The following is a 17,290-nucleotide window of genomic DNA, read 5'->3' as shown; positions in this document are numbered from 1 at the left end:
TATGAAAGTTTGCAGCTTGCTGCTGCAAAGCATAAAATCAGGCCAAAGAACGCTGTGCCATACTGCAAGAACAAAAACATCTACCCAAGGACTCTAGTTAAAAACATCTGATTACAATCAGCAACTGCTCTAAATTTGGTTTGTGATAAACATATTTTTACTCTTCTTGCGTTGGAAGTGTGTTGGAACAAAGTTGCAGGAAAGGCTGTTAGACCTGTGAGGCTCAATGAAGCTTGAGACCAACATACTTTCTCTGTTAGAGGAAAGAAAAGAGGGAACATCCTTCTTCTCATGACAAGGTTTAATTCTGAGGTATACGACACTGGATTTACAAAGGTAAATAAAAAATACATTCTGAGAAACAGCAAGTGCCCTACTTAACAAGGCAGAGGGATTTCACACTCCAAGCCGCTGAGAAAAGAAACTGCTTACAGTATGAAAAAGTATTTGGGGTCTGTCTTTGACACGGGCTTTTGCCATAACAGATGATGAGAAATGTGCAGCAGTGGGGCAGAGGAAAGACAAACAGCGATAAAGACAGGACAACAGGTTTTCGATAAGGCTTCCACTTGAACTAATTATTTGAGAGATTATCATTATGATCAGAAGTCAGATGTAACTACTGTTCCGAACACTGCTCAGGCCAAGCGACATTGCCAAAATTAATTACACAACTGTTGAGACAGACTTCAGCTCAAGCCTGCTGATGCTATGGGTAAGTTTGCACATACTTGTAGCAACCACATATAAATGAAATCCCAGTAATACAGAAGGATGAGTGGCACAGAAGAGTTTTCCACATCAACTGTACCTGATAACAAAAGCAAATGCTATCACCTGGAGTACAGCGCACATAACAGTTTCTACAAGTGTATCATCTACAGTTAATCTGCAATTTTTGTCCTAAATATGAATTTAAAAAGCCAAGTATGAATCATACAGGCAGATTTAATGACTCCTTGCTGCAATGGATTTAACCACAAGTGCTGATCCTGCCTGCCATTAAGATGTCTGGCATTCCCTCTTGGATCCATTCCTCTGGAAGGGGGCCCTTTCAGAGATCTGTGCTCGAGAGAACTAAGCTAAAGAGTCAAATGAGATTTAAACCATTTAAAAAAAAAAAAGCTATTTTGTCACACAAAGAATAAAATTCCAGGAATTTATTGCTCTATGTATGCTTAATCCATTAATTCATCTTACAGTAGTCATGAAGTGCCAAATTGTGTGCTACATTTAACATTCCATGTATTCCCTTCCAAATGCCGTTTTACAGTGGGCGTATGAAACAACGCAGCAGTAGTCACGAAACATGGCTTGAGCATCTCTCAAGAGCTTAAAGACAAAGATTTGTGTACAAGCTGAATAACAACATGTCAGTTAACAGGCCACTCAGCAATTTGAACAGAAATATCTTTAGGTGGAAGTTTTGCAGCGTTAAAATTTACAACTCAGACTAAACATTCTCATCCCCACTGTAGAAACAAGATACTTGCAAAGAACAAGAACTATGGTACGTAAATGTCAACACGCAGGACCCGCTTCATTTCTGTCAGAAGCAAAAATCGCTAATTATAAGCAAGGACAAGCCTAGCAGGGTAAGGCTGTCAGCCTATATTAAAAACATATACCTCAGAGTTTGGCAGTGGAACTCTATTTACCACCTTGACTTTTTTTGGTAACATACAAGTTCTTCCTCCCCCCCCCACATTATAAATCCCCTTTTATTTTAATTATACCTCCATATTATTTACAGGACTTCTAAAGATTAAGTACAAACTAGTATGAAATTAATGATAGCTTGCTTTTCAAATATGTATCCCATGGCTAAATAAATACCAAGCCAATCCAAGAAAGTGATCTGGAGTTATGATTCAGAAGCTTGTGTATCTGTGATTCCAGCTGTTTTTTCATTAGCTGCAGAGGATTCATTTGATCTGTCAACAATAGTTGCCTTGGAAGTTGGAGTAGCACTATCCAAGGTGAGTGCAGAGGAGGTCTCCTCTACATTTTCAGGAGTGCCAGGGTTGATGGAAAAGCTTCCAGCTTGAGTAATAGAGGGAAGCAAATCTGTAGGCACTGTAGATGCCTCTGTGACCAAAGGAAGCATAGGAACACACTTGGGTGGCATTGACAGAGGCGTTATTCCCATCAGATGCAGAGGTGGCAAGGGGGGAAGGGGTTGCAAACCTAAAGAGAAAAAAGGGGAAAAAAAAAAGGCAGTGAGCTGCTGCACAGGACAGACAGCTAAAATGGTGTTTGTGCAGCACTGACACAGCAGGCTCTGAGTCAAGCCTGACACTTTTCAGATTTCAGAATTGAAGAATCAGAGTAAATTCAAGGTTTCTTGTACCTCCCCAGGAGACTAGGTATTTAATGCATTAACACTGAGGACTAGGTTTTTCTGGCCTTCACTGAAACGGTCAGAAACAAGAAGCTAGCAAAACCCATATTACACACAAGCTTCAAATATCTTTTTGCTTGCTCCATGAGCACCTTCAGCAGTTCTGCTGAATTCAAAACTATAAATCTAATATTAGTTCATAATTCTGGCATTCAGTTCAGGGAGCTCCAATCTCCTCAGCTATCTTACAAGGAAACATTTCATATTTTCTTTTACCCAAAAATAATATACTTTCACTTTTGGCACAAGATCTTCTGAGATATAAATCAGGTAATAAAAAATGAAACATCTAAACACAGACACAAGTTTAGAATTGGTTTACCTAAAGACATATTCCTCATCTACCTGATCTGGGCACTAACATCCACTCCCATCTCAGGCAAACATTTTATTTATCTCCTTCAGGACTCCCCCAAATGGTCTAAATTAGACTGTCAAGGATAACTCTGTAATTAGATTTTCAGTTTGCAGAAGCACATACCAGGCTGTATCATTTCTGGAACAATCTGTGGTGCAGGTAAATTAAGTTTGGACAGATCAGTCAGGTTAGGAAGCCCTGCTGGTAATGGCATCAGACCTAAGAGAAGAGTGGAACAGTTACAGCTGCAAACTTAAAATTGTCTTTTTCTAACTGTTTCTTAGATCTTGTTGATAAGTTAAAATGTGCTTTAAATCTTAATTATAATTTTTACATGGGAGAATGCAAATTCACCTGAATTTCAGCTTTTAAGTTGCACAGTGAGAATAGATACATACTGCAGGAAATCTGGACTAGCAAATCCATAATCCCAAACCTTTCAGATTTTTCTGAGGAAAGCAGAATCTTATTTCAAAATTAGAAGGTTTGCATTCCAAGTTCAGCTTTCAACAAAGGTAATTGTTTCACCACAGCACTATACCAGAAGTTCTCCATTCCCAATGTGAGTGGCAAACAATAATACTATGATTAAATACACAGTATTACCTGATCCCTAATATTGATCACTCTTTTAGCAGTCTTTTCTACTTAGTTCATGACTAGAGTTAATCACAAAAATGTACATCAAAAGGCAAGACAAAGGAACTTTCAAAGCCAGAAAGGACTGAAAGTAGAAGAGAAACATACAATGAATGCAACATGTGCCCTTCCATCACTGTGTTTGCTATGCAATTTTCCTCCTGTTCCTGAATTTTCCACTTTAGAACAGCTTCATTTCTAGGACAAGGGCTCTATTTGTACTTTGTGTTTATTTCAGAAAAGGCTAATTCAGAAATAAACTGTTGATACTACAGTATGAAGACAGAGAGGGGAAAAGTCTTAAAGTAAGGCCACTGTATAGAGATTTTGATTAAAACCCAGCCATCTTTACCTACCCATGAATTCATTTGCCATGAAGGCTGACATAATCTAATTAAAAGAACTTTCAGGTCAGCTATATGCAAATTTGTTGGTTTTTTTTTTTTAAAGTCTGAAAAAAGCTAAACTTTATTACAAATTCACTCAAATTTTAAGCCTCCATTATATTCAGTAAGCCTCCAGTATATTTAGTAAGAACAATTTCACTAGTATGTCCATGCAAATTGCAAGAAATATTCTAATTTGCTTTTAAAAAGGCAATGATACTATTCAGAGAAAAAGGTAAACAGAAACCTTGTATTTGCAGAGTTTAGGGAAGGGGTGGATTAGGCATCTGGGGAAGAAAAGGATAATAATCTTTTTCTTCCTAGTTAAAATAGAAAACTACTAACAAGTTCAGCTTCTGTGAGAGCTCTCTGCCCTTGTTTGCATGCACTGAGCATTAGAGGCTGTACCTCCAAGCATTTTGTATATATATGGATATATCTTTATCTACTTGTCTCATAACAAGCAAAACATAAAATACAACTCCTTCAGTGTCCTGGAAGGCACACTCGAGTCCTGTACCAGCACAGCAGAGCCACAGCAAAATCCTACACAATCCTTATTTTACCCCTCGTGAATACTTTTGGAATACTAGTGTTTGAAATGTTCATTATTATCAGGAAACAACCATGTGTAGAAAGACTCTTACTTATATTATACCAGTTTAAAGTCCTATATAGTTCAGAAACAGTAACTACAACATAAATTCTATATTGTTAGCCCTGTATTTATATTAGAGTAGTGATCAAGCTGAGTATTTAAAAATGGGTTTCCTAAAATGTTGCAAAGAGCAAAGCAAAACATTCCTGAGAAATCCTGAATACTGCATCCACTGTGCAGGGAACCCTGGAAGGTAAACTTGCAACTCTTGTTACCATGTCACTCCTCTGTGCCACAGACATGCTGTGAACATACTCCAAGAAAAATAGTTCTTCACACTGTAGAGGTTTCATAAAGAGAGATCTTACATGAAATGCAGACGTTGTATGAAGTCATACCTTCCCCAAAGAGCAGTGGAAAAGGCAGCTCTCTTCCCTTGCTCCTGTAAGATTTTTGTTTCAGAAATGTTTTGAGAAATGTTACCTACGCACCTGGTAATGTAGTTGCTGGGTTAACTGGTGGCACAGAGGTAAGGGACTGACTGACTGGTGGTGGTAATAATGGAACTGTTGGAACACCTGGTGGGGTACAGAGGGAAACAACATTGATTTTAAGCATACAACATTTCATCTTCTTTCCCTAAGGAGTACAAATAAATAATTGCTTACAGGAGAATTACTATTTGCCTTAACATTAAAATGCTGATAAGCTAAATAGTATTCTAAGAAATACACATGGTATTTTTAATAGAAGTTGTTTGCAACTATTTTGTAAGCAAGTAAGGCACAAATCCAGTACATTAGCCTTTTTTGTTGAGAAAAATTTAGGAGAAAATTTTATTCTCTCTTCTGCCATCTATTAAATTAATTAGAAACATCTGTGAGAACAAAAAAGTCAAAAAAGCCATGCACTTCAGCTCAGTTCCTTACAATACCAACCTGTGTTGAGAACATTACTGACAGTAGTTGAAGGTGAGCTAATAGAAAGTCCTGAGAGACTCTGCTCAAGGCCTGCTGACCCAGGAGGGAGGGTGGTTGAGGGATTAACTGATGATAGCTGAACCTTATTGAAAGAGAAAAGAAAGTTGTATCATTAGGGCTTGTTTCTACACGAACCAAGAGAGGCAGAAAAGCAATAAACATCACTATCCATTTTTACCAAGGCAAAGGAGAGGGATCACAACTTACCTCTGTGAAACCATCTTTGAGGGGACTGAGAGATGCACTAGGCAACTGCCCTGGGAGAGAAATTTTCTTTCCCTCTTCAAATGGGCGAGTAGGTATCCTATGCAAATATCCATAACCAATGCCACATCCTAGGCTTTTAAAATATGAAGATTTTTAAGTTGGGTAAGTGAATTTACAGCTACAAACTATAGCAAGCAATGCATGAACAACTCAAGACACTAACAAGTTTCAAGGTAAATGCTGTACAACTTTACCCTCCTGCCCCCACACTGCCTCACTTTCTATGGAAAAATAATCAATACAAAACAATTGAAAAGAAATTCTGTAGCTTTAGCAAGAAATACTCAGCACAAAATAAAATTCATTATTATTTAAACCAAGTAGCTATACCAGGTATACAGCTTGGAATTCAACTCTCAGTTGTTACCTGCAGTGCTGTGTTCTGGCTTCAAGGATATACCACAAGCTAATGACTATTTGGAATTTAATGCAGAAGGAACCATTGCACTTTATGCACTTCTGCACTAGCTAATTTACCGATTTACACCCCTCTCATTAGTAAGTGTGTCTGAATTTCAAGTAAATAGATAATTTGAGGAGAAACACTTTTGATATAACAACCCTCTTTCCCTGTCCTTATGGAAAAGTTAAATCCAGCAGTTTTCAGGCTGGTGCTATAAGAAAGTTGCCCCATCCCCCTGTAACACATTGTCTCCTTACCTGCCTTCTCCACCCCAGGCAGAATTTGGAGTAATCACCACTTCCCGACAATTATCTGTGTCTGTGTTGTACACATAAAGTTTTAATGGTTTTGCTTCATGTGTTTCAATAAGGGAAAAGAGATCTTCAGACTGCAAAAAGATAAAAAGGAGTAAGGGCTTTCTTGTCCTTATTTTATCATTTGGCATTAGATCGATCATCCTAGTCCTGACTTTCTGTAATAGACTCTGGTAACAGCCACGTTGCAGTTTTTGCAGCGCTGTTGTTTTATCAAAAGGCCAACTTTAAAATGTGTTTTGCTAGCACAACTCAGAAGACGTGGTACAACGCAGAATTCAAATCTGCTATTCAAAATATTAATTTTAGAGTACAAAAGTTTAGATCTGACTTCATGAAGACATTTAAGAGCAGTTCTTATTTCCAGGATTGCCTTTAAGAAGAGCCACCGTGCCAGAGCTCCTTCCTCTTTGCATCTGATTTACATTCACACTGAACAGTGACAGAGCCAGGGATGTTTCAAACTGCCCTGGTACAATTGGGTTTTTGGTTTTTAAAAAATAAAGACCTTATTTTTTTATACTTACCTCATTCATGACAGTATCTGCTCCAATGATATAGTCACTATGAGGTCTAAGTCCAGCTAATGCAGCAGGAGAATTTGGCTCCACTTCCTAGTTTTAAGATGGAAAGTTACAGAACACTATATAAGTGTCAGGGTACAGCAGAACAGACAGATAATGCACGAGCTCAGTGTCAGACAAACTGGTCAAGTTTTCAACACAGTAACGAACTAAGGAAACACTGGCTTATGGCAGTCCCTTTCCATATGGTTCTGTTGTACCAAACACAGTATCTCTGAATATTGTACAAACCCATTCATTTAAATACAAGACTTGACAATACAGTCACAAATATACATTTGTGTGGGAAATGAATTTGTAGAGAATTCTCAAAGCCTGACAGAAGGTTCAAAGAATGTTCAAAAGTCTTCCCAAATCGAAAATCAAAGCCAGTATGATCAATGAGACCAGTTTGATCTCATGACTTGTTGCCTTGCACATCCCATGCAAGTTACTTTTCAACAGAAAGACAGAAAACCAGTAATAAGAATACTTCCAAGTCCATACGTACCAAGACATGCCAGACATTTTCATTGGCCCCATCAAAGCTGCAGAAGCGAATGCTCACTCCCAGCAGGCCCTGCCCACCCCACATGTTGCTGGGGGTTACGGATGTTTCTCTCAGTTCCAGTGTTTTGCTACTGTACACAAGCATTTTTACAGGCTTTTCAACGTTTGCTTTCAGCAGGTCCTTGAGTGTGTCATTGTCTTTATTCTACAAATGTTTAAAAAAGAGCTTGGGTCAATGTTTGACAGAACAAGCATTCAGTTCTACAGCAACACTTGTATTCCAAAGGTGCTACACAGCACATTAGCAGAACATGTATTAGCTGCTTTGTAACAAGTTTCCAGTCCCTTCACAATTCTAGAATACAACTCTGGAAAACCCCTGGAACTTCACAGAAACAGGTCATACTTTCCAAAAAAGAAAACACTCCAGCTGGTTCAGAGGCTTTCTTGAATCCAGGCATACTGGCACAGAGCTTCCCACAGCTGGTGTTTTCCGCTGCTATGATGGTCTGTTGTTTGACGATAGCAGAAGCTCCCCCCATGCCTCCTGCCCGGCCAACAGCTCTGACAGCAGCTTTTCACTCAGCCTCTTTGGACTATGGGAAGTTTGTCAGTTCTCATGGAAGCAAACAGAACTAGGAGGGCACTAGCATGAGCCATGAGGGGTGGATCAGCAGGCAATTCTGTCTTGGTGCAGATGTCTGCAGAGAGCATGTCTGTCTTATCCTCCAGCTAAACTCAACAGAACTGTTCCTACAGGGTGAAGGAAATCAATTCCTGATGCAGTTTGCCTTCCTCATTTTGAAGTAAGAAGAAATATTTTATATACATTTAAATAAAACAAATCCATTGGTTTACCTACAAGTATCAGATTCTCAACACATTGTTTATATTCAAAGTTATAAAACAGCAACACACTTACCAATCTTGAACCATTAATGGACACGATAAAATCAAAGAATGGCTCCAGTCCAGCTCTATGCCCTGGGGAGTTTTCTTGTACCTAACAAAGTTAAACAAGAATTTAGTAAAAGTGTTCCAATGCTGATTCATAGATTAGAATTGTATTTCTGCTTTTGCCAACTATAGTTCTAGAAGCTACTAATGTTTGCATATATAATTTAAAAATATTCAAATATAATAATATAATCTATAGAACCAAAAAATCCCTCCCTTAAAAAAAAATAAAATACAGATATTTCAAAAGAATTAGTAATTTATAAATTGACGAATGACACACAGCAGTAGCCACTCCCTGGGAAAAGCAGTGTTTAACAGCTGCATCAGATAAGCTGTATTTGTTTCAAGAAAGGAGATTATAGTGAAAAAACAAGGTTAATGAATTCTGAAAAGGTTGGTTAAAAAGTACTGTCTTTCCACAGTAGTACCAACATTAGACCTTGCTTTTTATCTTATGCTTACTAAAGGAATAGGAGAGTCACATCTGTAAGCACAGGCTGTTATCTCCTGATTAAACACCACCTGGTGACATTCTTGAGACACAGAGGGCATCTGTGCAACCAGTGATTTCATTAACAGACCTTCAAGGTGCAGGAAAAGGGACATGCAATTTTGCAGCCATGGCAGCTCAAATAATTTAACCCCTCCACTAAGACAAGGCCTAAGTTTTGGATACACACTACTCCCAGTAGCTAAAAGTATGCTTGTAATTCCAAATGGAGTAACTGAGAGACATTTTGCCAATGTTATTTTTTCACTATTGCTTGCATTGCTGACAATGAAAAGTAACTCTAACATGGCTGTCAGATTTTTCCTACAGCTTTTTTGGCAAGGACACTCTTTTTCTGTGTGGAAGCTGATTCATTTTATCCACTAGCTTCTTCTTTTATGTACTACAATCACCTTCCAAAAAGATCTACAAAAACATTCGCCTTTACAGTGCAGTTCCTTACATTACATATTATTTTACCTGACAGAAGTGGTAAAAATGTATTTGATTGTTCCATACTGGCCTGATTCTGCAGGAACTGAATTTTCTTAATATTTTCTTTCTTATCTAGAACAAAATATTCTAATATGGAATTTTAAAAGTGCTTGATTACTAATAAAACTGTTCTTCTAGAATTTTATTTATCTCTGCCCAACATGTTTGTAAAATCAGAGCTTGTAAAAAACTCAGATTACTTGTGGGTAACAGATGCCCAAAGCGTAGAACATTAGTCACATAACCTAAGTCTGGAACTAGCAATTCCAGAGTCACATCACACACACATTGATTGCTGTCCAAGAGTTGTAAAGCAGCAAAAAAGTAAGAAATCAACAACATCCCAAAGTAGTAAGAATCACTGAGGCAACAATAACATCCCCGAAGTCCACATTTATAATTTCTAACTAGGACTTGAAGTGTGTCTGTAAAAGTGTCTCTTTGAGATGTCTGTATGCTCCTTGGAAATGATGTCCCACAGCTGGGGTACAGGTATTGTCCCTCTCTAGGTACTAAGTATATGGAACCACATCTCCCATCCCCAAATACCCCACAGTCTCTCTACAGAGATCCAAGCTATTGCTTCCATGTTACTTACTCAACCTGCCTGTTCCAGACGCCTCTCACCAAGAACAGCCAGAGATCAGACACCAAACTGTGCACCACGTAATAAGGTAGAAGTGTAAGTGAAGCTGCATGGGGCAGACACCCTGGCTCCAGCTGCACAGAAACCCCCAGCACACTGTGGATTTGGCTTTGGCATTTATGGACTGTTTCTTCAAACTTGCAATAATATATGGCTACCTGAGGACAGCCTCCACAAAAAGAAATTTTAGCTTAGGAGAAAAGCCACAGAGAGGCTAAAATTCACTATATGAATTGTTCTTCCCAAATTCCCAAATAGAAAGCATTTACTTACTACATTGAATACTTGAGACCTCCTGGTCAAAGAGAGATTAAACAGTTTTGTGAAAGAATTAAAAACTCTGCTTTCCTATAGACATGATCCATAATGGTATTCTCAGACATGCAGTTTCTCTTGTAATCAAGTCATTCAAAACCTCCTCTCCTTTCCTGGGTTTGAGTAGTGATTCTAGGATGAGTTTATGCTGTTTGTTGTTCTTCCCTCAGTTTAGAGAAGTGACATGAAAATACTCTAAAAATCTCTCTCTCTGTTATTCCACCAGCTATTGCATAGGTCATACAGGAACTTATAGTTTGTGTTTTTAATGAACCTGACATGCAGGCTTTATACCAAAATTAAATCAGCAGATGGTTTCAGAACTTTCTGGGAAAACAGTTTCTGGGAAAAAAGATGTAACATGTGTTAGTTAAACCTCAGCATTAACAATCAGTACTTCCAGCACAACACATCAGATTTTCGGGACTGGATATATGTCATGGCCTTGAAATTATGAAAGGCCAGACTTCATCTCACTCAGAGATTTTCCTCCACTTTTAAGAACTTCTTTGAAATAAAAAACCAAACCATACCAAAATCACAACAAACCCCCTGCATCCTGACAATATCCCTCCCTAATGACCTCCAAGAGATTATATCCTGAACACTGTGAGCCAAGAGTGGCCAGCATTCAATACAACTACTTTCTGAAAGAAGGTGGAGTTCATACAATAAATGAGAACTACATATGTTCAGCATCCATCAATGAATGCCAAGCTCACTGACACCTGGGATGGATAAATAATTTACTTAGAATACCAAATCTGAGAGAGTTTCCAAGTTCTAAATTATTCGTTTGCAGAAAGTATCTTCAGACATTGAACTCCTTGCCCCAAACGCATCACAATCCTGAACACCTCTGCATGGTTTGTTTCTAAGTGAGCATGTAAAAACTACCAGGAAGCTGTAGCTGAAAGAAATTAAACCCTTATAGTTGTGTCAATCACACCTCAGAAGCAGGTATGCACATCCCTTCTGTCATCCTGCCATGCACAGGTTGTCACAAAGTTTCCTACTTCCCTGGCCTACCTTCACTGATGGAAAAGCATGTTTACACCTGGCAGTCCCAGAAATGACACCCAGAAATTCTGAGTTCATTCCACATGAAAAGTCTCCTCCTTAAAGAAGTGATAGGCTCAGGCCTGTACGACAATAGCACTGACCTCATACAGGTTTTGTCACACCATCTTACTTTCAGTCACCACCTGCCCAATTCATCACCACCACACAGTGCCAAATGCACAATACAGCTCTCTGCTCCAAGCTCTGTGGTCAGGAGTCTCTTCCAGGAGCTACAGCAACAAAGGATAACCAGGGACCTTAGAAAATACAAGGACACAAATTATTCCACCTCTGTTAAGGATGGAGATAATAAAGATTCTGTGGATACGTGCATAAACTCTGTGCCTCCCGAGCAATTTGGCTTTATGCAGCTTTGCTGGGTGCCCCAGGTAGGAATTTAGTAACTTGCCTTTGTAAGTGAATAATTGCTGAGAAATAAGTAATATAATTTACAACAGATGCTACTGCAGGCAAGATACCACCCCCAAGCAGCTTGGGAAGCCTGATTCTCTGAAAGCCAGCTGTTATTTCAGAAATATAAGTCACAGACCTGTATGGGTAAATACCATGATTTTCTAACAATAGAGACATCGAGTCCAACCAGTAACCCAGCACTGTCAAGTCCACCATTAAATCTAACGCAAAGGCCACACCTACACGTGTTCTGAATGTCTTTGGGGATGGCAATGAAACCACTTCCCTGGGCAGCCTATTCCAATACCTGGCCATCCTTTCCGAAAATCCAGTCTCTAAATCTCTCCTGATGTAACCTGAGGCTCTTTCCTCTTGTTTCTTCACTTGTTACCTAAGAGAAGAAGCTGACCCCCACTTTGCTGCACCCTCCTCTCAGGGAGTTGTGGAGAGCCATGAGGTCTCCCCAGAGCTCCTTCTCCAGGCTAAACACCCCCAGCTCCCTCAGCTGCTCCTCACAGCTTCCTCCTCCTTCTCTGGACCCATTCCAGTCTTCAACATCTGTCATACTGAGGAGCCCAGAACTGGACACAGCACTCGAGGTGTGACCTCACCAGTGCCAAGTACAGGAGGACAATCACTGTCCTGGCCCTGCTGGTCACACTATTCCTGATACAGGCCAGGATTGCCCCGGGCTTTCTTGTTCAGCTGCTGTCTACCAGCACCCCTGGACCTTTTCCACTGGGCCACTTTCCAGCCACTCTGCCCCAGCCATTGGGATGTTGTGACATCATCAAACTGTCAGGTCACTCCATCAGCCTGGGCAAACTACAGCAGTTTCACACTGCTGAACAAGAAAATTACTCAAAATTCTGTTTTGAAGAGCAAAAACAAACACATACTGAGCAATACACAGAGTCAGCCACTTGGTCTAATCAGCCACACACCTTATGTTAAAGGAAACTTGAGGAGAATTGCTTCAAACAAATGACTAATTACTAGGTCTACTTATGAAGAGACTTGGGCAACAGAACACTTGGCAACTTTTTCTCTCTCTTACCAAAAAAAACCCCAACCCCCCCCAAAAAACAAAAAAACACCCCCGACATTTTAATGTCTAGAACACCAAAAATGCAACCCAGAGCAACTTCTGCTGTCAAGTATGCATAGGATGAAATTCTTTTCCTTTGACAGTGCCTCACCCTGGAGGGTTCCTAATTCCCATTCCAACTGCAATGCTGATAAAGCTCACAGTGAAAGCAATATTGCACTGAATATCAGCAGAAGTAGCCAAAAGAATTAAGTAATCTGCAAATCTTACATTGAAAATTAATGATGGTAGTGCTCACTTGCTGCATGTATTTCTGTTCCTGTTTGAAGTGAGCAGAGAGAGAGACCTTTTATTAGTTTTGTGGGGAGACAGCATGTACAGTCTAAAAGTCTCACTGTAAAAAATTGTAACTTGCAACAGTCTCAGTCTGCTCATCCCTCTGGCAACTTGTGCTTGGCTCCTACAGTCACACTGAACAATGTAATCTCTTTGTTTCATGGCCATTTAACACATATTTTCATTTATCTGCCTTACCCAAACAATGTCTTCCAGTAATTGATTTTTTTTTTCTGACATTTCTCTAATTTTCCCACATGTAATGGAATCTTTTAAACAATCACTTTACATTATTTACAGAAGTTTGGTGTTATCAAAGAAATCTGATCTTACTCGAATTAGATCTGTAACACTGGAAGACTACTGCTGTTTTCCTTCTACCATTCTCATTTACTTCATTAAAGTACTGAGCTCAGAAGGAAAATGTAGTTGAGAGTAAATTAGAACAAAAGAGCAGTTTTGCTTGACCTCAAGTTCTCCTGAAGGTCAATCCATGCAGACAAAGCACTTGCAGAGCTCCTCTACCAGTGCAAGCCCAGTGCTGTCTGTAACAAGCTTACTACAGAATGGCAACTGGAAAATTAAACTTGGAAAAACTACAGAGAGAAATTCTAGTCACATTCATGCATGCCACATGCATTTCAATAAAAACATCCCAAATTATAACTGTTAGGCTGGGATCATGATGCAGTTTAAGATTTGTCCACAGACCAATAGTAATCACATTATTGTGATATCTCGGGATATCAGTAAGAAGACAAGGCAGTGAAAAATAGAGATATCAGTCTTTTTACGACAGCGGGCAGGTCCTTTCCTGCGTTTTATATAAATAAGGATGTCCTCTTGGAAATCATCTCCTTCAATGTGCACCTCTCAATTACATTTACAAAGGCTGGCAATCAAAGACTTCAATTTTGGGTCATAGCAAAAACATCACAACAAAAAAGTGCCTAAATGAAAACAAAAGGCGCCAGATCCAACCAAGATTACAAGAAAAAATTAGTAGATTCTACTTCATAAAAGAGATTAATCTCAATTTATTAACATGCTTTAATCAGACAGTATGAGCTCATAAATCTGATATAACTGATACTCTAACTGCGAAGTAGATACTGGTTTTACAAGTCTCCAAAGCAAAAAGTTAATGAAATTTACACTGTACTATGCTAAAAAAAGCAAAAAACTTTTGCCAGTTTTACCAACCAGCAGGAAAGTTTTTGTGGGGGTAAAGGAGAAGACAAAGTGGACTAACATAAATTAGTAATGCTAGACCTTTATATACCATTAATATTAAAAGGAAGGAAAAAACCCTTTTAAACTGTGACTTTAGTCCATACACAAATTTTAACAGAATGTTTGGATTTGATCAGAACATCAGTATGTGCTTCTCAAAAGCAGAGAACTTATCCCAAAGGCTCCAATTCCAACAAACACACCAGCCCAGCACGGCACCCAGAGTGAGCGCACTCCCACTCCAGCTCCGGGGGCAAAGGCACCGTGCTGCAGGCAGGGACTGACTCCAGCAAGTACAAATCCCTGCACCCCAGTGCCTCAGACTGCACAGCACCACCCGGGAGCCATTCTGCTGCTCACTGAAAACAAAAGGAAGGGCTTTCAGAACGCTGCTCACAGAACCTCAAGAATACAGCCTAATAAGGTATTTTGTATACAAAACCAATGTACCTATGAAAAATAATACTTTCACTGGATGCGCAGCCCTCAGGTATTTTGTCATGTGAACACCTTGATCCGACACCCCTGAACTACTGCGGAGTGCCAGCAGCCACAGTCCAGTCCAGTCCATGATGCAGCGACCAGGACAAGCCTGAGGCGCTATCCCGGGAGCACCTGAGCGCAGCCCAGACTCGCGGGCTGGGCTGTGAACAGCGTCTGCTGGAGGAGAGGCCGCCTCGCCCTCAGAGGCTGCCCAAACCCAGCATCGCCTCCCAGACGCCAGCCCTGGCCTGGTCATAGGGAGGCACAGCCTGGCGGCACGACCCGGCCCGGCCCGGGGATTTGTTTCTTCTGGACCAATTCTTCCTCCACACTTCCCCAATTCGGGAGCGGCAGCGCGGGCCCGGCGCACCTCACCGCTCCCATGAGCCGCGGCGGAGCCCCGGTGGCCCCGCTGCCCGAGCGCGTCCGCGGGGCCGGGCGGGGAGCGCGGCGGGGCCGCCCCGGGAGCCCCCGGGGCGCTCCAGCGCGGCCCCACGGCGGGACAGGCCCCGCGCCCACGGGCCGCCGCCGGGCTGAGTGTCCGGGGCGCCCGGCCGGGCCGCGCCGCCCTTACCCGCAGGACGTGGTAGCCCTCGGTGCCGCCGCCGGGGATGTCGATGCTCTGCGAGGCGCCCATGGCCGCAAACGCGCCGCGACGGGGACGTGGCACCGCGCGCTGCCCCCGCCCGGTGCCGGGCGGGCCCTACGGCGGCCGCGAGGGGCCACGGCCGCGCGCTCCTGGCTGGAGCCGGGCCGCCCCCTGGCGGCCGAGTGCGGCGGCGCCATGTGCGGGGCGGGGGCCGCCGACGGTGCCAGACGGGAAGAGTTGATTAATTGATTAGCGTTAGCTGCTTGAATAAGGTATGATAAGTGCGCAGAACGTAAAGGTCATAACCTGCTGCCTTCTCTACTCCCACAGCTCTCTGGAGCTCCGAGCGCCGCTGCCCCTGCGAGGCCGAGCCGGCGCCGGCAGCGCAAGAACCCGTCTGGAGCTGGAGCTGAAGCGGGAGGAGCAGCGCCCCGGTACAGAGAGCGAGAAATGCTGCCCAAGGGCCGAATTTTGGATTAACCCGTTTCAGGCATGCACCGCAAACTTCAGCGCGATAACGGGGCCGGTCCTCGCTGCCGGCGCTGTCGCGACACGCAGCGGCAGAGACCCGCCGGAGCGGGAGAGCCGCCGGGCGCGTCCCACGGCAGCAGTGACGGCAGTGACGGCAGGGACAGCCTGCCCTGAGCCTGCGGGGCAGCCGGAGCGGGCGGACGGTGGGGTATCAGAGGGCACTACGAGTCTCAGATTCAGATCTTCCCTCTCCGAGAGTTCTTTGTTCCTGGAAGGCTTTTTCATACCTTGCCCATGCAGACCAGCGCGTCCGGGTTCCGATCCCGCAGACCCCCAGAGAGGTCACCCCTTTAAGGAATGCTGCTTTTAGTGGGCTTTTAGTGACGCTGAAACACTATTTTGTAGTGAACCGCAGCACAGTGTTAAGATTCTTAATGGAGTATGGAAAGCATATTCAGATTAGCGTAGTTCACTTCTGGACTAATTTCCCTCTGTATTATCGTAGTGCTTCACTGCTTAGTATTAAAAGCCTTTGTTCACTGTGCTTGGGATTGACCCCGGTGTTTCCTGCAGAGATGACCAGCCCCTTTCCACCCTGAACCACCTCACTGTGCTCAGCTGTTTCCACTGGAGCAGACAGACAGTGTTTCTCCAGCACTCTTGTCAGGCATGGCCAGTTCTGCACTCCACAAAATAGACACTGCAAAATACCTATTAGAAGCCCCTTCCCATGTCAATGAAAACTGTAAAGAAAAGATCAAAAATTTTACTTCTTTGGAAAAGTAGAAAAATCTTTATACTTCTGCCCAGCAAAACTATAAGGTCTTTGGGTCCTTTTTGGTTCTACCAGGACCAAAAAGAGTATCAGTGTTTTGCCATTAAAAACTTGCCACTTTGATGAATATGCATTTGAAAATCTGGGATGTGAGTACTAGCCTTTCACACGCTTCCATTTAGCCTCTAAACAAGTAAACAGCCTTAAAACTGGGACTGGCCAAATCACACAGTGCTGATTTTATGAACCTAACTTCTAATTACACAGTTCCCAGTAAGTAGCAAAGCCAAACCTACCACGTACAAACTTAAAGGTGAAAAACACCCCTGTCTTTGGCAGTAACACTTCTCTGGCTGAATTCTGCTCCTGTGACCATTGAGAGGTGGCTGAGGGGCTGAGGAAGAGCACTCTGGCAATTTGCAGCAGCTATTGCATCCAGCTGTTAGTGAAAGGAAATACAAACCATATCTACTCACTGCAATTGCAAGAGTGAAGTGTTATCAAAGGAGGAATGCCCTTCACATTTCCTAAAGGTTCTGGTGGTGAAACAAGGC

At 42.0% G+C, this 17,290-nt stretch overlaps 1 protein-coding gene across 1 annotated transcript; it reads right to left on the bottom strand.

The window, feature by feature from the left end:
- Positions 1 to 282: 282 nt before the first annotated feature.
- On the bottom strand, positions 283 to 15,602 carry GORASP2 (golgi reassembly stacking protein 2). The gene is made up of 10 exons (XM_084209284.1): positions 15,476 to 15,602; positions 8,342 to 8,422; positions 7,421 to 7,624; positions 6,874 to 6,960; positions 6,290 to 6,420; positions 5,570 to 5,702; positions 5,321 to 5,444; positions 4,874 to 4,960; positions 2,883 to 2,978; positions 283 to 2,187 (listed from the first exon to the last, which is right to left on the bottom strand). Exons 1-10 carry the CDS (start codon positions 15,536 to 15,538, stop codon positions 1,865 to 1,867), a joined length of 1,329 nt encoding a protein of 442 aa, XP_084065410.1. The 5' UTR covers positions 15,539 to 15,602; the 3' UTR covers positions 283 to 1,864.
- Between the last annotated feature and the right edge of the window lie 1,688 nt (positions 15,603 to 17,290).

The sequence above is a fragment of the Fringilla coelebs genome (assembly GCF_963513975.1).
Source record: "Fringilla coelebs genome assembly, chromosome: 7".
NCBI lineage: Eukaryota > Metazoa > Chordata > Aves > Passeriformes > Fringillidae > Fringilla > Fringilla coelebs.
Note: the sequence above shows the minus strand (reverse complement) of the source record. Positions and strands in the feature narration are given on the sequence as shown.